This window comes from Acanthochromis polyacanthus, chromosome 14 (assembly GCF_021347895.1).
Source record: "Acanthochromis polyacanthus isolate Apoly-LR-REF ecotype Palm Island chromosome 14, KAUST_Apoly_ChrSc, whole genome shotgun sequence".
Taxonomy (NCBI): Eukaryota; Metazoa; Chordata; class Actinopteri; family Pomacentridae; genus Acanthochromis; species Acanthochromis polyacanthus.
Genome location: NC_067126.1, coordinates 11905626 through 11927319, shown reverse-complemented (window position 1 = coordinate 11927319; position 21694 = coordinate 11905626). Strand labels below are relative to the sequence as shown.

The window sequence follows — 21694 nt, the reverse complement described above, 5'->3', positions numbered from 1 at the left end:
ACGGGGATTCGTGAAACTGTCACGTAAGTTTTAGTTTCGGTTTCGTGCGCACCAACACGATTTCGTCATGTTTTTCATGCCGCTCACCACGAAATGTTTTTCGCTGTGGTAATCACATCTGAAAGTGGTTTATACCGGCGGATTCATGACGATCTAAGCTGTCCATCGGCGTATACTGCTTGTGTGATCGCGTTTGCGGCCGCCGGCCGCCGGACATTCTTGAAATTCCTATGCAAATTGGTAAGTGTACCACCGGCTTATGGTTAGGTTATGGTTAGGGTTATGGTTCGGGTTATGTTTAGGGACGATGTCATGCAAAATATAGCGTTGGATTCGCCACGGTTTTACATTAAAAATATAATATACACATTCTTTTGAAATACGTTCTGAGTGGCACGAAAAGTCCGCCGTTTAAAATACATTGGTGCGCATTTCGTGGTGAGCGGCACGAAAAACATGACGAAATCGTGTTGGTGCGCACGAAACCGAAACTAAAACTTACGTGACAGTTTCACGAATCCTCGTGAGATCGGGCTGGAATTTCAGATCCAACGCTGTACATATGTCAGCCATCACCTCTTGCAAGTCAGGGGACCATTTTACATCATTGTGTATATCATTAAACAAATGTTCCACCCACTGGTTGAATGGTGCACACAATTTCTTACTTGCATTATGAATGCGGTGGCACACATCTCCATCTATATCTAATAACTGTGGAGCCAGTTCGTTTCTGATGCGAGTTTCTAGGCCTCTTTTTGATCCTCGCATGACAGCACAGGAGTCCATCAAAACCACAACCATGTCCCATCTCAGATTGAGCTCCTCAAACAAATCCACAAGAGCAGAAAACAGGCTGTCACTGTCAACCTTCACTAGCTCTATTGCAGCTAAGTGTTCTATCACCATTTCTCCTTTCTCTGTGTTGAAATAGTTAACCAGTACAGCCAAGATCTTTTTGTTTGCATTGTTTGTGCTTTCATCAATATTCAGGCTGAAAGGGTGGGGCCGTATCATGTCAAGCATTTTTTCCTTTAGAGTCTTCCCAAGGCCATGTACAAGTTTGTAGGTGGCACTCCCGCGACCCATGTGAAGACTATCCAATGCCTTTTTGTCCTTGGCAACCTCCTTACAAAGTGACAGCAGGTCTTCAACATCACTCATGGACAGGGTCTTCTCTGCCGCAAAAGCCAAAATGAGAGCCTGCAAAACAAATTAAAATAACAGTAAAATAAGTATCATTAGCTTTAAACACATTCACATTCAAAATGGTAAATATTTTGTGCAGCGTGTTATTTTGAGTGATGGCATAAACCCTTCCTTCCCCTCTTGCTCAGTGAAAAAAAAACTAAGTCCAGAGTGAAAAAAATTTGAGCAGGGGTCCGCCTAGATAATCCATTTTTTATGATCCCCCCTTCCCCCTAAGCTCAGCTTGCTAACTGGCAAAGCTGTCCCCAAGCTTACTAAGTCTACGACTACTTCTATGATTCACAGTTGATATTCAATGCCATAGTCAGGGATCCTGCGTCTTCACTCCTGGCATACAATTCCATTCATCATGTAAAGTTGTCTTCTGAAGTCACGGCCCACTTTTTCCTCTATTATCGCAAGTCACGGTAAAATCTTATGAAAGATTTGCTAAAATTTAGCGAAAATAATCTTAAAAGTACAAGTAAAAGTAATTTGTCTTTCTTACCTCTATGTGTGCTTTCCGGTCGACCATGGGAGTGAGCCTCTTCTGTTGAGGAACTTGTGGGGCAATGCCACTGGGTTGTTGCACGTACACAGTACTGATCCCGTATGTTTGGTCCTGTTGTCGCGTCTCTTCCCTCCGCCGGGTGAAAAAATTGCTGGGCATTTGGCGGTTAAAGCGCTTTTCGTATAATTTCCTGGCATGATTTTCGTTTTCATTTGGTCTATCAGCGCTTGGCATCCTCTGTCGCTGTATTTTGTCTCATCGTCGCACACCATGCACCTCGCTTTCCCAGCTACATCCAACTTTCAATAATGCTCTCCAATCATTTCCAACTCGTGCTTTTGGTGTGTAAGCTTCATGGGTTTCGCCAACCACTCCCAATTCCACTTGACGCGACACCCATCGTCCACTTCCCTTGCTCTATTCTCCTCTTTCCTGTCAATAATTCTAGCCATATTCCTCTTTCTCCCTGTCCTTCTTCTGCGTGCGACCACGCAAACTGCCTTCCACTCTCGTAAAATGGTAGTTCTCGCGTTACCGAATTTGAACACGATGTACGTGAAAGTAAACATTGCAAGCCAGCGCACTGCTGACAACTACGTGCGATCCAACCCTATACCCCTTACACCCCATATTTTTTTTCACGTTGGGTCTCAACATTGATACCTCGATACGCGAATTTTCGCGGATCCGCGACCAAATGACATGCCTGTAGTAAATCTTTGTAGATCCTCAGTCATCCACATTGTGATAATATTCAGTGCTTCAGCATAAGGCAACTGGTTGTTGAAGATATTTCAGATCTCATCTAAGAGGATTCTTCATCACTAACTTGAAAAGTTGGAAGTCCCTGATATTTATTTTCACCCACAAATCACATATCTCATGGTTGATTAACCAAAACGTAGAGGGATTTTCCCAAAGACAATGCCCTGGTGCACATCTGGCCCAGCAACATTCTTAGACAAAAACCGCTTCACCCTAAAGACACAACATCTACACACAAGCTGGGCAATGTTGTATTTCCAGTGCAATACAGCAGGGGCCTATTGCACGAAGCAGATTTAGTGAAAACTCTGTGTTTGTTAACCCTGAAATGAGGAAGACGCAGAGTTTTCCGTTTCACGAAGCGAGGTAACTCTAACCAGGGAATGCGGGGTAACTCTAGCCTGTTTCACAAAGAGGGATAACTTGAACTCTCGGTCAGTTATCGCAGTAACAGACTCTATGACTCTAACCTGCTCGCCAGCAGGTTTATCAGAGAAAACCTCGAGTTTCTCTCTGTTTGATATATATATATATATATATATATGTATATATCGACTTTCATTATATATATATCAACTTTCATTATATATATATCAACTTTCATTATATATATATATATATCGACTTTCATTATATATATATCAACTTTCATTATATATATATCAACTTTCATTATATATATATATATATCGACTTTCATTATATATATATCAAGTTTCATTATATATATATATCAAGTTTCATTATATATATATCAAGTTTCATTATATATATATCGACTTTCATTATATATATATCGACTTTCATTATATATATATCAAGTTTCATTATATATATATCGACTTTCATTATATATATATCGACTTTCATTATATATATATCAAGTTTCATTATATATATATCGACTTTCATTATATATATATCGACTTTCATTATATATATAATTTCCTAAACGGCATGTATGGCATGCCGTTTAGGAAATTATATATATAATGAAAGTCGATATATATATAATGAAACTTGATATATATATATAATGAAAGTTGATATATATATAACGAAACTTGATATATATATAATGAAACTTGATATATATATAATGAAAGTCGATATATATATAATGAAACTTGATATATATATAATGAAAGTTGATATATATATAATGAAAGTCGATATATATATAATGAAACTTGATATATATATAATGAAACTTGATATATATATAATGAAAGTCGATATATATATAATGAAACTTGATATATATATAATGAAACTTGATATATATATAATGAAACTTGATATATATATAATGAAAGTTGATATATATATATAATGAAACTTGAGATATATATATAATGAAAGTCGGAATATAGAATGTTCAGATTTTCATTCCATCTATTCAAAGTTTCATTCCATATATTCAGACTTTTTCCTACTGAGCCCTGGAAGGACATGGCAAACAAAAACAGGAACCTTATTGGACATTTGCTCTTCAGATGAGCTCTTCTGTGATTATCTATCTGTCTTCATGGTTGTCACAGGGAACGGCGACTACGTTTGAGAAAACAGGTAATTTTTAGAGATGTTTTGATTCTGAACACTGAACGTGTTAGCATTAGCTTAGCTACTTAGCTTCGACTACATTTGCATCCCTACATAGCTTAAAGGTTAAACACATGCACCATATGTTGATGATAATGATAATATCTATGTTTATCTTTATAGCTGGTCTTAAGGTTAATTACGAGGCAGAGGTCAGCTGCTGCCTGGACACATCCATGATCACGCCACTGGTGGGACACAATTGTACTGGATTTCAGCTGAAGGCTGCTGTTCTGTCCAAACTGAGACATTTTTATTGTGACATACCCTCCACTGTTGTTAGCTTTTGATTCAATAAATTTTTTTGAGATGAGGAAATCACTATTGCATGTTTCTAGTTAAATACCCTACTTTTATGATATATCACTAAAGCATGCACTTTTTATATTTTCCATCAATTTCACCCAAAAGTTGAATAACTATTTGTGAGCAGTGTATGTAGACACATAATAGAAGCACATTTCAATAATATGTCTGCTGCAGTAGTGCAGTTTATCTACCTAGATTGGTGTAACAGTAAAAAAAAAAACATATGCTACTGATGTTTCTGACTAAAATCTGCTTGAAAAGCACAACTGCTTATCTGTCAAAATGTGTGTAACAAAAGTGTGCACTGAACACTGAATAAAGCCTCTGTAGATTATAGACAAAATTTGCATCTCTCATCACAAATTTCTGTTTATTCACCCAAAGTGCATGAGTAAAATACAAAACAGGTGAAGTACTAAAAAAGATTTATTTTCTAGAAAAGCCAATAGTCAACAATGCAGTTTAATTCTGGGACAGTTGCTCCAGCACCGACACCATGCGTCCCATCAGTGCAACCAAGGTTTTCATTCATCTTCTGGATGTTCTGGAGCATGGCAGAGGTCACGTCTTGGTGTCTTCCGATCTGTTCCAAGAACCGTTCCTCTGACCTCTCCAGATACTGCAGAGGATCCACAGCAGCTTCCTGGTTCCCTTTTCCTGCATAAAAGCACCAAAAAGTACTAGTTGTCAGTAATTATTTTCTATTTTCATAAACACAGTTAACTTAAAGTAAATGTTCTATTTTGTGATTTTAGGATGGGTCAAAAGATAACATACTGATCATGTTGATGTCTGCATAGTCTAAACAGATCTTACTTGATTTGGTCTGTAGAGAGGAGGACAGCGTGGAGGAGCTGCAGGACGGAACCAGTAAGCTGCAGACTAGTGCTCCTGGTAACTGGACCTCATCATCCAAGGCCGACAACTAAATAAAATGAACAAGACATGCTGTTGATAGCATCTGTAATACAAATGATTTTATCCATTAACTGATTTATTGCTTTGTCCATACAATGTTAGAAAGTGTTACAAATAATACCTGTAATAATTTCCAACAGTGATAAATGCCTTGTTTTATTTTACAACAAAAAACACCAAAAGCATCTGTGTATAAGAAATCAGTGCATTGGATTTCCACATCTGCAAAGCTAGAAAATCACACATCAGAATTTTACCTTGAAATTATGAAAATAGCTGCAGATTACCAGTACTCTTTACTTCATTGTGTTAACTTGATCATTTGAATCAGTTTTTTAGACTTGTATTACTGATACGAAACATAATCAACACATAAATTAAAATGTGTTCGCAAAGAGTTCACTGGTTCTTCAAGGAAAATTTCAATGATAACCATATAGTTCAGTAATATGATTAATGGGTCATTGTGTAACAGCGTGGGAGGTTCTGAACACAGGTCTTGGACTGAAATATTGCTGCTGCTTTCCTCCGGTTTTATAAGGAGTTGTTTCATAGCTTGTTAGCTTACCAGCGGCTAACTGGCTGGCAAACAATAGTTCAAAGCCAACCTCTAATCACTGATCCGGTGTCCGGACCGCGTTAGCTGGCGGAACGTTCATAATACTGATGTGGGACTGTTGTAGCTAGCGTATTCATAGTAGGATAACAGCAGTATGTTGGAGAAATAAAACTTACCATTATCAGGATCGCTGGTCTGCATGGCAGACTCTTAGCGCATCGCACTGCTTGAATGTCTGTGCATTTCAGGCCGATTTCAAAATAAAACTCAATAAAATTCTCGTCCGGGTGAGTGTCCTTCATTGTCGCTTCGCCATACGGACATGTCCCTTCCGGGGCTCGGTAGGAAAAAAAGATTTGATATATATATAATGAAAGTTGATATATATATATATAATGAAAGTCGATATATATATATAATGAAACTTGATATATATATAATGAAAGTTGATATATATATAATGAAAGTCGATATATATATAATGAAACTTGATATATATATAGTGAAAGTTGATATATATATAATGAAAGTTGATATATATATAATGAAAGTCGATATATATATAGATATATATATATATATATCAAGTTTCATTATATATATATCAAGTTTCATTATATATATATATCGACTTTCATTATATATATATATCAAGTTTCATTATATATATATCGACTTTCATTATATATATATCAAGTTTCATTATATATATATCAAGTTTCATTATATATATAATTTCCTAAACGGCATGCCATAGGCATGCCATAGGCATGCCATAAATATATATATATATATATATATATATATATATATATATATATATATATATATATATATATATGATTTTTTAGTTCTCTTTTGGCCATATATAAATATATATATATATACATGCATCCATGACCTTTTATACCACCCGTTTTACAGGCATCTACTTTCTTTCTGTTGGCTGGGCAGAACTCTGTGTTAGTTTAAATAGGCTTAATTATTTAACAGGACATGATATGGATGTAGACATTTAGGCTATGTGTGGATAAAACAACTGCACAGTCAAACAGTCACTTAATATTTAGGCTACTTTACAATGTAAAACATGATCAACATGAAGTACCTTCATGAGATAATGCCGAGGTCTGACCTGTTTGAACAATGTTTTTATATTTCATCTTAAGCTGCTGCCATGTGCGCTTCTCCCCCGTGGGATTTCACCTAAATGAAATAACTTAATATTCTACCATTCAGACAGTTATTCCCTGTAATATTATTACGATTACAAAGGACTACATTTAAACTTACGCATTGACCCGGGCTGTTCTCCACGCCGTCTCTCTCTCTTTTGCAGCTGCAGCGGTGTTGCACTTCTTTCTAAAAACGTGTTCAAACTCGCCATATGACCACGATAAAAACTTCCAGTTCAAAAACGCAGCCTTTCGCTTCCCCGTTTCCATGGTGACTCGTCGAATCGGGGTTCCATTGATGCTGTCTTTTCAGAGTTGCGGTGCACGCGCTTTACTCTGGGTCAAACTACTCCGAGTTAATTAAGCCAACTCAAATCAGCCGTTGTGAAACCGAAAACTCAGAGTTTTCTATCTCAGAGTAGATCAACTCAGAGTTAAGGATTACACTCAGAGTTTCTTGAACCTGCTTCGTGAAACAGGCCCCAGGAATTTAGAGTTCTATTTGCATATTTGTTAGCTTTTCTGTGTCAACTGTTTGTAAGGACAGCAGCTGAAAGAACATTTTGCTGCTGCCGCCTTCCATTTGTCTTGTCGGTGAATCATGACTGAAGTGTGCTTGTTTTAGATGACTCATACTAGTTATGCAGCTCAGTGGGCAGAATTCAACCACTGTTCATATCAAATCACTGCTAACATCCACTGTGTTTGTTTCCAACTTGTGTTTGATCCTTACTTTTGAGGTTTTGCTGAGTATATAGTGGTGTTGAGCGTCATATTTGTACTGCTTGTGTTAAAATTAGGTTGTTACATTACATGAAATTACCTTTATATACAGTGACAGTAAGACATTCTACATTTATAAATATTATTGCTAAGTTCGTCAACAAAACGTGGAGTTGACAGCAAAAGCTTGGACTCTAAATGTTTTTAAAGAATTTGTCTGCTGTCTAGATGTTCTTGTTGTCAGGACCTTGGACTTCAGATGGACTTGAGTCTGTGTTGTAAATGCAGTCACACAAACAGATGGACAAAGTCCGCCTGGCTGGACAGATCTGTAGGCCAACACACTCAACTACCAGTAAATCGTATACAAACAGACATAAATGCACTTTCAGTCAGTATAAAGTAGTAAAATCAAACATTGCACAAACTGCTCAGCAAGAGAGGCCCATTTCCCAATAGTTTCTGCCTTGCAAGCATTTTCTAAAACGCCCTCTTAGGTCTTGGTTTACAAACATACAGTATCACTTGGTTAAATGAATCAGTGGACATTTTACATACAGAAAAAACTTGGAGATAATTATAAGGTAGGCCTGGGCAATAAAACGAGGTATGTTACGGCAAAAGATAGTTTATCGATAGCAATAAGAAAAATTGTTAGAATGTTTGTGCATCTCCGAGTTTCAGTTTCTGTCTTATTTATTATGTACAAAGGTGGAGGATTCCTTTATCCTTATTTATTTTTATTTATGTGTAAATCACTTTATTTGTAAGCTATTCATTGGTGTGTTAACATTATTTTTTTTTGCTAGTGTAGCTTGATAAATACTGACAATTCACCGTTTTATGTCCATCCAAGTGGAGCTCTGAACTACACACGTGGACAAAATTGTTGGTACCCCTCAGTTAAAGAAGGAAAAACCCACAATTCTCACTGAAATCACTTGAAACTCACAAAAGTAACAATAAATAAAAATTTATTGAAAATTAAATAATCAAAAACAGCCATTACTTTTGAATTGTTGATTAACATAATTATTTAAAAAAACAAACTAATGAAACAGGCCTGGACAAAAATGATGGTACCTCTATAAAAGATTGAAAACTATTTGACCAGAGTGACATGATTAACTCAGGTGTGTCATTTAATTGACATCACAGGTGTTTCCAAACTCATAATCAGTCAGTCTGCCTATTTAAAGGGAGACAAGTAGTCACCCTGCTGTTTGGTGAAAAGGTGTGTACCACACTGAACATGGACAACAGAAAGCGAAGGAGAGAATTGTCCCAGGACATCCCAAAAAAAATTATAGACCAACATCTTAAAGGTAAAGGCTATAAGACCATCTCTAAACAGCTTGAAGTTCCTGTGACAACAGTGGCTCATATTATTCAGAAGTTCAAGACCCACGGGACAGTAGCCAACCTCCCTGGACGTGGCCGCAAGAGGAAAATTGATGACAAATTGAAGAGACGGATCGTTCGAATTGTATCCAAAAGAGCCCAGAGCAACCTCCAAAGAAATTAAAGGTGAACTCCAAGGCCAAGGTACATCAGTGTCAGATCGCACCATTCGTCGTTGTTTGAGCCAAAGTGGACTTCATGGGAGACGACCAAGGAGGACACCACTGCTGAAAAAAACTCATAAAAAAGCGAGACTGGAATTTGCAAAAATGCATGTTGACAAGCCACAAAGCTTCTGGGAGAATGTCCTTTGGACAGATGAGACCAAACTGGAGCTTTTTGGTAAGGCACATCAACTCTATGTTCATAGACTCAAAAACCAAGCATACGAAGAAAAGAACACTGTCCCTACGGTGAAACATGGAGGAGGCTCAGTAATGTTTTGGGGCTGCTTTGCTGCATCTGGCACAGGGTGTCTTGAAAGTGTGCAAGGTACGATGAAATCTGAAGACTATCAAGGCATTCTGGAGAGAAATGTGCTGCCCCGTGTCAGAAAGCTTGGTCTCAGTCGCAGGTCATGGGTCTTTCAACAGGACAACGATCCAAAACACACAGCCAAAAACACCCAAGAATGGCTGAGAGAAAAGCGTTGGACTATTCTAAAGTGGCCTTTTATGAGCCCAGATCTGAATCCCATTGAACATATGTGGAAGGAGCTGAAACATGCCATTTGGAGAAGACACCCATCAAACCTGAGACAACTGGAGCTGTTTGCTCATGAGGAGTGGGCCACAATACCTGTTGACAGCTGCAGAACGCTCATTGACAAATACAGAAATCGTTTAATTGCAGTGATTGCCTCAAAAGGTTGTGCAACAAAATATTAAGTTATGGGTACCATCATTTTTGTCCAGGCCTGTTTCATTAGTTTGTTTTTTTAAATAATTATGTTAATCAACAATTCAAAAGTGATGGCTGATTTTGACTATTTAATTTTCAATAAATTTTAATTTATTGTTACTTTTGTGAGTTTCAAGTGATTTCAGTGAGAATTGTGGGTTTTTCCTTCTTTAACTGAGGGGTACCAACAATTTTGTCCACGTGTGTATGTGGTAAAGGAGAGGCACAAACTGGCCCACTTGGCAGTTCCATTTACAATTTTCTGAGTGTGTGTGCATGTGTTACAGAAACTCCATTCTTGGCAAGGTCAACCGTTTTATCTCTTTTCTTGTAAGAGTTTCCTGTCAGGAATCAATTTTTCCCATTGTCTGCTGCCTGCAGTCCAATGGGTTACCAGTAATGTATGAGGTTATGATAAGTGTAATATTACAGATGATAAGCTGCTTGTAGTGCACGTGGTATGCAGTGATTTCACAAAGGGTGGATGATTGGCTCTGAATATTTGGAAAGAAAAGCCAAAAAAAAAGCATGTTATTTGTTACCAAACCCTTCATTAACTAAAGGAAAAAATACCAGCACAGAGGAAAATTTTACTGCTCAAAGCTTGCTCTTCTACAACTCAGGAGACAAATTTGAGATTCTCATGTCAGCCTCATTTTAGTTTCTATTTTGTCTAAAGGTTTCTCATATGTTTCTCCTAAAATTCACTAGGAGAAATAGGTGAGACAGGATAATTAGAGGGAGTCATACTTGAGACTTGTGGGAGATACCTTGCTAATCTCAATACAGTGTGTTTAATGGCTCCTTTATTTCTCCTCTGGAAAAGAAAATGAACAATAGTGGAGCTTCTACAGAGCAATATGTGAGACTTACTCACACCTCCACATGAGCATGACAGACTTGGAATCAAACCCTGGTCTTCTGGGTGTGAGACAGCCACTCTACCCACTGAGCTATGTCACCCTATGCATATATTAATCTGCACACACACACACCTTATAAATGCTGCAACAAATAAGAAGTTGCCAGGATACAGTCTAAACATCTTGAGGCACTTATAATAATATATGGTGACTTCAATCATGTCACCCTCTCCTCCCACTTGACTGGATTTATCATTCTAAACACCACGGATCATCCACTCATAATATCGTGATGGGCCTCTCTCTGGACTGCAGGACGGAAAGATATAGAAGATCTTTGTACCCACAGTGATCAGGCTTTATAATTCTATAGCAAATAGTAGATGAGCTGACAGACAAATGAATTTCCCTTTTGGGATGAATAAATTAATCTGAATCTTTATTAATTAATTTAAAAAATATCATGTGGATTACAATAAAGTCAACATGCTAGATGATTAAAAACAACCAAAACGTTGACCTGAGTCTGAGAATTCAATGAGCGCTTGTGGAGATCTCTTCATTTGTTCTCTCTGAGCTTAGTATGAGATGCATGAACTGAAGCTGGGATGAGAACAGATTGAGTTCTTAGAGAGAGCTCTCTGATTTCTCTGCCTGAGATCACAAAGAGACACAAAAGTTGAGAAACTCTGAGAATTATATGAGAGCTTGTTGAGATCTCTTCTGAAACTTTAAAGGAGACTAAACTGAGATTTAGTGCATCTTATTGCTCAGGAGAAAAAAATGAGACACAGGAGAAATAAGCCTTAGTCTCAGTTTGGTGTCACACAGATCTCAAAGTTGTCTAGGAGAAGTAAATGAAACATTTTTGAGATCTCTTTTTGAATTTTCTTTTCCGCTCTTTACATAGCAAACTATGAACACCTCTGGGCTTTTGTCTGCAAGATAAAGCATTTGCCAAACAATTTACACCTCCAAGTGACTCAGTCAGTTCCATTCACCTCAGCCTCCCATGTGCTTCTCCCACATGTCTGTTTGCACCATGACCTGTTGAAGCGGCTCAGCTCTTCCCACGCTCCTCCCTGCCCGAACTTGTGCCAGATGAAAAACTGTGCTGCCAAAGTGAACCAGTGGGATCCCTTAACAAAATCCAGACACAGAGGTTGAAATCTGTGCGCACTAAAATTAAAATTGCTCTGTTTTTCCCAGGGGGGGAAATTCACAACATACATTTTTTGTTATTTTGAGATTCTCTCCAATATTGCCTAATTTTCTATGGATTATCCCTCTCCAGTTTTTCAATGAACATACATCAAGCAAGGTAAAAACAAAGAAAAACATATTCAGCCTTCTTCGTTCTTTGTTTTTCTTCTGTTAACTTTCATTGAAACCGTCTTAACTAGGAACAAGTGAAAACAACTGTTTGATAACTGCAGTCCTTTATGACACCTATGGTTGCTTTTGCACCTGAAGCTATATGTGGTTGTGGCTCTTCCTTTGACCTCTCAGAAAGATTTTCCCTCTCAAAAAGATTTTCCCACCCTCAACATGTGCCTAAATTCCCCTCTTAAAGAGCTTGTGGTCAGGACCAAAAAAAAAAAAGACACTTCAACTGAAATGTATTAGTCTGCTTAGTGTCATCTGTGGTTTTCTGTGCAAGCATGGTCCAACCTCAGTATCTTCTGATATGTGTGATCTTAGAGTGATCAAAATGATTAACAAGTCTATCTGCAGAACTATTCCCAAATCGATCTTCTAGTCAATCTATACATTATATATTTTTGGAAATCATCTAACAACAATGATAAAACAGTTTAAAAAGACATGAAAACTGAGTTGTGCTGTACTTGTATGCTACTACATCCTATTCCAGTTGATTTAGTTCAGTTAATCTTCTGAACACCAATCGCTTTTGAGGCTTTTTTAAAATTATTTGCTCCTGACCCATTTTTTTCTCACTGTGAGTTTATCTTTCATTGAAATAGAAAGTTCGGCATCTCTATGGAAACAGCACAGCTATAGCTAAAATGAGTGAGAGCCTGCCAATGTCTTTTGTGCAGTATTAGGAAATTATACCACCATAAACCATATAAAAAACAAAGTATTTCTTTGACGGAAATATTACAGAAACGGAAAATAACTGGCATCCATGTGCAACATTTTTCCGAGGGCCCACATCTGCTAATAACAACACAGGGGAAACATGTGTCTTTACACCATAGACTGTATACAGTCTATGCTCTACACACCATAGATATTTTACTACTTCCATTTTTAATTGGTTTCCATGTTTGTCTTATCTGCTCTGTGCAAACACAGTCTGGTGTTCATCCAAACTGAGTCTCTAATGGCTTGCAGATTTTTTCTCATTTTTACAGAAATTGGTTATTTGTGGTAAATTTTTACATCAGACATGTAAAATAAGGTGATTTGGGTAAAATATCAGAATTTTCAGTTAGGATTTGATCGAGTTTCCTGACAATCAAAGACCATCAGAAAATTTGAACTCTGATGATTTATTCTTTTCTTTTAACAGTTTCTAGTGTAGTTTTGCCAATTTTTTTTTCAGACAGCATGTAGTGTTCGGGTTTAAAAAGGTTAAAAAGTGTGTGACATGATTATGCCATAATAGCTTTCCAGACTATTCTTACAAAAAACACCTTTTTTGTACCTCTAGTTAGCCATGTATTACAATACTGGGATATTTCATTGTGAGCTCTTTGTGACACAAGGCAACATTACTATACTCATTAGGAGCATTCAAGTATACATAGCCTACTATCAGTCACTGGAATGTACAATTTTTTCCAAATCAAATGAACTGAACTACAGATTTGACAGCGCACTATGATTCCAGCTAGCACTAACAGATTTGAGTCACAGTGCAAAATTGATGCACGTGAAAGTTGTGAAACCACAACTTGCAGTATACTCTCACTGCATCCCTAAACCACCTCCTTCTACACAAGTTAGTTTAAATCCGAGTCTCTTCAGCAGCAACTCGTCTGGTAGCAAGAAGGAGAGGTGTGGGTACTGAAGCTCTGAAGCTCTTTGGTTCTGTCTGGTGGACATGGCACGACCCCGAGCAGTTCCACAACATTTAGTTGCAACATTTTTCTCAAAAAAGCTTCTGTCCGTTTGCCTACTCTGTTCACGGCACATAAAAACACAAAGATTTTATTTATGAGTCAGAACTCTTACTACTGTTTCCTGCTTGCTCCAGAATTAAAACCACTTTTGATAAAAATTGGAAAGATACATATCTTGCATATTCTGACTGTCCAATACTTTATTAAAGCAGTGTGATGCCTAATAGAGGTAAAACCATTTTATTAAACTGAACAACTTTCCCAACTTTCATCTTTGCAGGTATGTTTTTTTCTGTGATTATTTAATTGAGATTTGTCGTTTTGAAAATTTAAAAATACAGAACATGAGCTGCTTGCATTGATATATCCACCACTGGACCATTACAAACTGGTATTATAAAGCCCTAAAACCCATTAAAGATAGTTGAGTATCCTTAAAAATCCAGACTGTGGTATGTGAAACCTGAAGCAGTAGGCAAATACTGCTGCTGAAATGACAGTGAAGGTCACCGATACGATGCAGCTACAGGCACTCCTTACTGTCAATGCATGTGGTAAAAGCTGTGGTTAGATAAAATCAGTCATTATCTGCTGAACGTGGTCTGACACAGTTCAAACACAATGCAACAGCTCCTGTTGTTGCAAACAATTCAGCAAAGTAGGTTGAACGTTGAATGATTAACTTAGACACTGTATAGCTCTGATATTTTAGTCTGTCTTTAAACCTGACCAATTTCATGTTTTTCAGAACATGCATATATTGTATTTATCTTAAAAACAGCACTAAGTTTTCAAAGATTTGCGTGCTTGAGTTAAGCAGCAGTCCGTGTCATACTGGGCCTCCGTCCAGTTTCAAAGCATTACACGGCATTTTGTCAGAGGTTTGTACAAGTGACTCTTCAAATACCAGAATGCGAGTCATGTATAAGATAAGATAAGATAAGATAAGATAAGATAAGATAAGATAAGATAAGATAATCCTTTATTGATCCCCAGAGGGGAAATTCAGGTATTGCAGCAGCACAGGGCAAGTACAAGGATACAAGGGTAACACAGGGCATGTACAAGGATGCAAGGGTAATTACACATAGTTTTTGGGAAAAACCAAGGGTGACATATAATAAACAAAACAAATGGGGAAACAGTAAACTGACCAGTAGCAGCAAACAGTATGAGACTGACCAGTAGCAGCAAACAGTATGAGTAGACAACTGAGCTATTGTATACAGTGCAGTGAGGTAAAGTGACAGTGATATTAAAGTGACAGTGTGAGGGTAACAAGAGTTAAATACAGTAATCAGCAGGAGTTATGTACAGTACTTACAGGGGGGTCGGTGCATTGATGTACTGTGGCCTCCGCTGCTGTTTAAAATGGTGGCAGTGGGCACAAAGGCTCAGTTCTGCTTCTGGGTGGCATGATGCACTGGCTGAATGAACTGCCCATGTCCCACAGCTCCTCGTGGAGAGGGTGAGAGGAGTTGTCCAGGATTACCCTGATTTTGTCCATGATCCTCCTCTCTGCCACGGTCTCCAGGTTGTCCAATTGAAGGCCCACAACAGAACAGGTCTTCTTCACCAGTTTGTTAAGCCTGTTGACCTCACCAGTCTTGATGCCACCCCACCAGCACACCACGGCAAAGAAGAGTGCGCTGGCCTCTACAGACTGGTAGAAAGTCTTCAGGAGCCTGCTGCAGACGCCAAACGACCTGAGTCTCCTCAGGAAGAACAACCTGCTCTGTCCCTTCCTGAAGAGGGCGTCCGTGTTGTGGGACCAGTCCAGTTTATTGTTGATGTGGACCCCAAGGTACCTATATGAGTCCACCCTCTCCACTTCCTCCCCCTGGATGATGATGGGGGCAGGGGACCTCCTGCTCCTCTGGTAGTCCACAACCACCTCCTTGGTTTTGCTGATGTTGAGCTTCAGGTGGTTGCTGTCACACCACGTGACGAAGCTCTCAATCAGTCCTCTGTACTCCCCCTCGTCATCATCAGTAATGCATCCAACAATGGAGGAGTCATCGGAAAACTTCTGGAGGTGACAGGAACCAGAGTTGAACCGGAAATCAGAGGTGAAGAGGGTGAAGAGGAAGGGTGCCAGGATGGTTCCTTGGGGTACTCCTGTGCTGCTTGTAACCACCTCAGAGATGTAGCCGTCCACCCTGACATACTGCGGCCGGCCTGTGAGTTAGTCCAGGATCCAAGCTGTGGTGTCGGGATGCAGTTGCATCTCCAGCAGCTTCTCCCCCAGGAGGCAGGGCCTGATGGTGTTGAAGGCACTGGAGAAGTCAAAGAACATGACTCTCACAGTGCCCCCAGGCCTCTCCAGATGTGTCAGGGCCCTGTGGGTGAGGAAGATGATAGCATCCTCCACGCCGATGTGCTGCTGGTATGCAAACTGCAGGGGGTCCAAGAAAGCAGACAGCAGAGTCCTCAGGTGTTGAAGAACCAGCCTCTCAAAGGTCTTCATGACATGCGACGTCAGTGCCACAGGTCTGTAGTCATTGAGAGCGCTGGGACGTCTTTTCTTAGGTACCGGGACGATGCAGGAGGTCTTCCACAGGTTGGGCACCTTCATCAACCTCAGGGAGAGGTTAAAGAGGTGCTGAAAGACTCCAGCAAGCTGTCCGGCACACGCCCTGAGGCCTCTGGGGCTGATGTTGTCCGGCCCACTGGCTTTGTTAGTGCGGAGTTTGGAGAGCTCCCTCTGTACCTGGCTGGACGTGAGTGTGAGGCAGGGAGAGAGGGAGGGGGAAGGGTGCTGGGTGATGTCAGTGTCCAAGGCGAGTGGGTGGTGGGGTGGGGGGGAACTGTCTGTAGGAGCCACTAGCCAGCTGAGGGAGGGGGCAGAGATGTGTCCATGGTGGGGGAGGGGGCAGAGGCAGAGCCTGCAGTCGAGGTGTGAGTGGGGGCTGGGGTGAGGTGTGAAGACCCAGATCCACTCTCTGAGCTCACAGAGGTGGGGGTTGTGTGAACCTATTAAAGAATGTTGATGTTACAGGTACGGACCCGTACCTGTAGCATCTGTACTAGAGGTACGGACCCGTTAAGGTCACTGAAGAGCTGGCGCCGGTTAACTACTATTTGCTGCACATTACAGGCAGTTTATATGAATGACTTTGACGGCGAACATTGTATAATTTAACCAAAAATACACCGTCTCCTCTCACACTTTAGACATTGCAGTTTTTATGCTTTTAGACGCCGTGTCTAAATTGTTTGAAGTCCAGTTCCTATTAATTAGTTTACCGCGTTCAGTGGTGGAAGCGGCTGACGAACTCCATTGCAAATGTTCCCATTTAATTTTGGACGCTAATTTACAAGATAAAGTTAAGGATGTCGAATATGAAACAAACACTCGTGAATGGTGAGGAGCAGCTCTTTAATTCGGCATGAATTAAAAAAAAACCACAAACTCGATTTACTGTGATATTGTGAGATTTGTTTGTGGTTATGTAACTTAGCCATTCAACAGAGTCCGCTAACATTAAAGTGACTGTGACAGTGTCTGTGTTGACAGACGCAGAAAATACGTCAGGGTTTTGTTTAGGTTGTTAATATGTGATAGTCTGTCGCTACTTTTGAAGGTAAAAAAAATACTTGTAGTTTGCTGGCTGTTAGTTCCGCCATTTGTTTTGTTTGCTGTTTGTGCTTTATTGGAACAGGGTCACGTGAATAAAAAGTTTTGCTATTTTTAATAGTAGTGCTGATTTCAACCCCCAAATCGCTGTCCGTGAAAAAGTCAGATAATGATATTTATAAAACATTATGCATGATAGAAAAGAGAACAGCAGATGACTGACATGACAGGCTCGGCACGCAGATTCACCTCGAATCACGGAAGCGCCTTCATCACTCGGATTACCAAATCGGCTCATTAATATTTATGTACGTCGGATTACTAGCCAATCACAAAGCGCGTTCATCAGCCGGCTCATTAATATTTATGATAAGGGAAAGTGCCGTATCCGTAGGCCACAGGCTACGGGTACGGGTCCGTATCTGTAGACACTACCATTAAAGAATAGGTTCAGCTCAGAAGCAAACTCTGGGTCTCCTTCAGTTCTGGGTGCAGGTCTGTTGAAGCCTGTCATCCGTTTCATTCCACTCCACAGCTCTCTGGAATTCTCCTGCCCCATCTTGGCTTCTATCTTCTCCCTGCAGCTGTTCCTGGCCTCCCTCAGTTTCTTCTTGAGCTCCTTCTGAACAGCCCTAAAACTGTCCCAGTCCTTAGCCATGAAAGCCCTCTTTTCCTGTTAAGGAGGCCTTTAATGTCTTTATTGATCCAAGGCTTGTTGTTGGAGACGCAGCGGATCTTTTTGGTCTGGACAATGTTGTTCTCACAGAAGCGGATGTAGTCTGTGATACAGTGGGAGAGGGCTTCAATGTCCTCACCATAGTCCTCCTTAAAAAGGTCCCAGTTCGTGACATTGAAGCACTCCTGCAGCGCCTCCTCTGTGTCCTTAGACCAAACCTTTACAGTCCTCGTGGTGGCCGCCTGCTGAGGAACAGACGTCGTATGAGGGTAGGAGAGAGTTAGAGGCAGGGTGGGAACACCGGGAAAATACAAAGAAGAGAGGAGAAAAAGCAGATGAACTTTATAGAAATATGAGGTAAAACAAAGTTGGACCTAAAGGGGAAAGAAACAGTTTTTGCTGATTATCACTGTGTTTTAAATTCTCATGTGACTCATCAAGTGATAGTGGACAGAAATGTTCCAGTAAGTTGTCAGCTGTTTATTTGAGGCTTGTGCTGTAGCATTTTCACCCTTGTGCGTTCTGGGTATGTGTTCATTTTTAAATGTTGTGTTTGTGTCTATTTTCCAGCCATGGGCCTGCGTTCACCAGTGGGAAGCTGTCTGTTTTTCCTTGGGTTATGTGGGATCTGTGCAGGATTTGTACAAGGTAAGGTGTGATACACTGTTATACTCGATACTTGAAACTTTATGTCTGTTTCAAGTTTTAACTATCTCTTTCTATATTTAGAAAAATAATTACAAAAATACATTACATTTCTCATGTCTTTTCGAAGTCCAACTTTAATGTCTGCCTCCAGTCTGTACAGTATTCTATTGCCCTCTTGTGGCCAATGGTGTAACAGCAGCAACACGTTTAACTTTAACTGGTTGTCTAATATTCCTGATAGTTCAAAGCTGATTTCTGACTATTCTTGATAAAGTTCACATTACTAAAAAAAAAGTCCAAGGAGGAACATAGCAAGCTTGTGATGAGAAAGAAGAGCTGCTGCCCTAATCCTTTTAAGCTGGTTGCACATGCACCCAATTATCGAGACTGTCCTCCTTGAAAAAACGACCACATAGGTCGTCTGTACATGCCCTTATTACGACCGAGTGTTACGCTTTGAAGTTAAGTGACCTCTAGCGGTTGAGTAAATATCAACACTCCGGTGTCTCAGCTGAAACGTCACCATGAACAAACTTTGACCTAACACTAACACTAACCCTAACCATAACCATAACCATAACCATAACCCTAAACCCGTTTTGCAAAAGTGAGGAAAAAGCCGTTTCGTGAATTAAATCCTGTAATGCTTTCCTGTCCCCCGTAGGGGTGCTAACCTAAATACACTCTCATGGGTCATATTTCAGGGGGATGTACATACGACCTGTGTGGTCGTATGAGTTTGAGGGCTTGTTGCAATTATCACTAAGATACAGCATGGTAACTGAAACAAATGCAGTATAAAACTCACAAAAAAAGACAAACTAATGAAGCAGAGCTTTAAGACAAGGTGTGAACTCCAGGGGAAGCCTCAAAAAACATATATATTTCAGCACCACTGTTTTTCTATATTTCCATCATTATGGATTGTGTTCAAAATGAGACTTATGCTGTAACGCATGAGGGTGATTAATCATTGATCCACTTTGATAGAAAATCATCATGTACGCTGTTCTTCCCATTACGATTGAAGAGATGCAGCGTGATATAATATTTTAAGCCAAAGATCAGAAAAAATAACTTTCTTGATACCAACTGTCAAAACAAAACAGAAAAACAATCTTAACTTCTGTGGTGTTTTTGTACAAAACAGCAGCTACTTTTAATCTATTTTGTATCATTCATATGTATTGTATTAAAAGAAACAATGATCAATAAGATTAAACTCAATCACATTCTTCATGTTGTATTTGTTCTTTATTACACCATTAAAAAGTGAGCTATCCTGAAAGCCAAGATGAAATTTAAGAGGGAAAACAAGTCACAGTGTGCTGTAGTTCCATCAGTGCTGTCCATCCTTACAAATTTCTAAAGTTTGCAGCTGCATCGGGAAACAAGGCATTCCTTTATTTGCGATGTATTTGCAAAATTTATGAGCACTGTCGCCAAAAATGTTGGCAAAGGTCAACTAAACGATGGCAGTCTGGAGCACTGTAACCCTATTGCTCTCGTCTAACTGGGTGATTGAGAAGACGACATTGACCCAAATGCTAAATTGATACATTTAATGTAAATTACTTCGCACTTTATCACTGTTAGAGAAACACAGTTTTTTGCACAAATTATCAAGACTGTTTTATAACACAACCCTGCTCTTAGGACACTCCCAAGTACATTCAACACATTTGCAATAAAAAGCACAAGACAGGCAAGTTTGCTCAGATAAATCAGCACTGAATAAATGCCTATTCTCCATTCTCCACTTATTTGCAGAGAACTGTACCAACTACAAGCTCCAGTTTGAGAGAGTTTTCTCTGTTCCTGGAGATGTGGCGATGCTGAATAGCAAGCTGGTCTCCCCAGAAGTCTTCAACTTCACAACTGTCCCATACAACATCACCTGGTACAACTCAAAAACAGGAGAAGAAATGAACAACACAATCGGTCAAATCTTGGTGTATGGAGAGACCTTGTGGTTTCTTAACGTAACCCTGGACGACGATGGGGAATATGTGGCCGTAGTGAGGTATGGTGGCATCAGAAGCAACAGAAATGTCAGAAAGGAATAGTAGTATACAAACTTTATAGACAGCAATGACAGACCCTAATACAGAGAAAGGTGGGCTCGATGGTGTTAGATTTTAAGATGTGGACATGCGCGACAGTCTATACAATTTTATTATTCTTTCCTTGATGAAACCTCTCATTTTTTCCAACAGAACTCCTTCTAAGTGCTACATGCAGGCCACCAAGCTGGTAGTGGATCTGAAAGTTCCTGGAGAGTGTGGGAGGCCACGGAGAGCTTTTCACCCACTAACAAATGGAGCTTCTGACACCCTGCACTGTCCTCTGAAGGACTATATCGATAAACTTGACAGCTACAACATTACCTCCTCTATCCAGTGGTACAGAGTAAGTTATGGCATATTCATATCGAGAACTGACATAAAATTCCTATTTACACACTAATATACTATTTATTACATGATTTTTTTTTTAAAGTCAGCCATTTTTGTTTCCTTTCCCCATCTAGGGCTGTGATCCTATAGTGGATGGGATAGATGAGTATAGCTACTGGGATGTGAACAAACTGTCGATTGACAAGGTGGGACCTCAACACAACTGCCTCTACACCTGCACTTTGACATTCACCCTTGGTGGCGTTTTGGGGTCTGTGTCAGAGACCATTAGTGCAGAAGTCAAAGGTAAGAATGAGCAACATTACAAGCATCCCTTACTGAACAGCACAAAAGTAAAGATTACATGAAAAAGATTTACACAGTATTGTGTTTA

General features: G+C 39.5%; 1 protein-coding gene and 1 long non-coding RNA gene across 18 annotated transcripts in view; one reads left to right on the top strand and one right to left on the bottom strand.

The window, feature by feature from the left end:
* Nucleotides 1-21694, top strand: part of LOC110964083 (interleukin-1 receptor type 1-like) — a 107117-nt gene that overhangs the window by 19004 nt on the left and 66419 nt on the right. For 5 of the 17 annotated variants that reach the window (XM_051958908.1, XM_051958907.1, XM_051958905.1 and 2 more), the window contains 4 exons: nucleotides 18827-18904; nucleotides 20675-20927; nucleotides 21121-21313; nucleotides 21435-21606. The exons of 3 other annotated variants lie outside the window; for them this stretch is intronic. In XM_051958908.1, the coding sequence (XP_051814868.1) occupies nucleotides 18829-18904; nucleotides 20675-20927; nucleotides 21121-21313; nucleotides 21435-21606 (694 nt within the window). In that variant the 5' untranslated portion in view covers nucleotides 18827-18828. Of the gene's footprint in view, nucleotides 1-11986; nucleotides 12236-17789; nucleotides 18614-18696; nucleotides 18721-18826; nucleotides 18905-20674; nucleotides 20928-21120; nucleotides 21314-21434; nucleotides 21607-21694 lie in introns of those variants that run through there. 9 more of the 17 variants (XM_051958915.1, XM_051958911.1, XM_051958906.1 and 6 more) reach the window with 8 other exon arrangements.
* On the bottom strand, nucleotides 4727-6281 carry LOC127537149 (uncharacterized). The gene is made up of 3 exons (XR_007946646.1): nucleotides 6029-6281; nucleotides 5192-5300; nucleotides 4727-5032 (listed from the first exon to the last, which is right to left on the bottom strand). It is a non-coding gene; the product is annotated as an uncharacterized LOC127537149 (long non-coding RNA).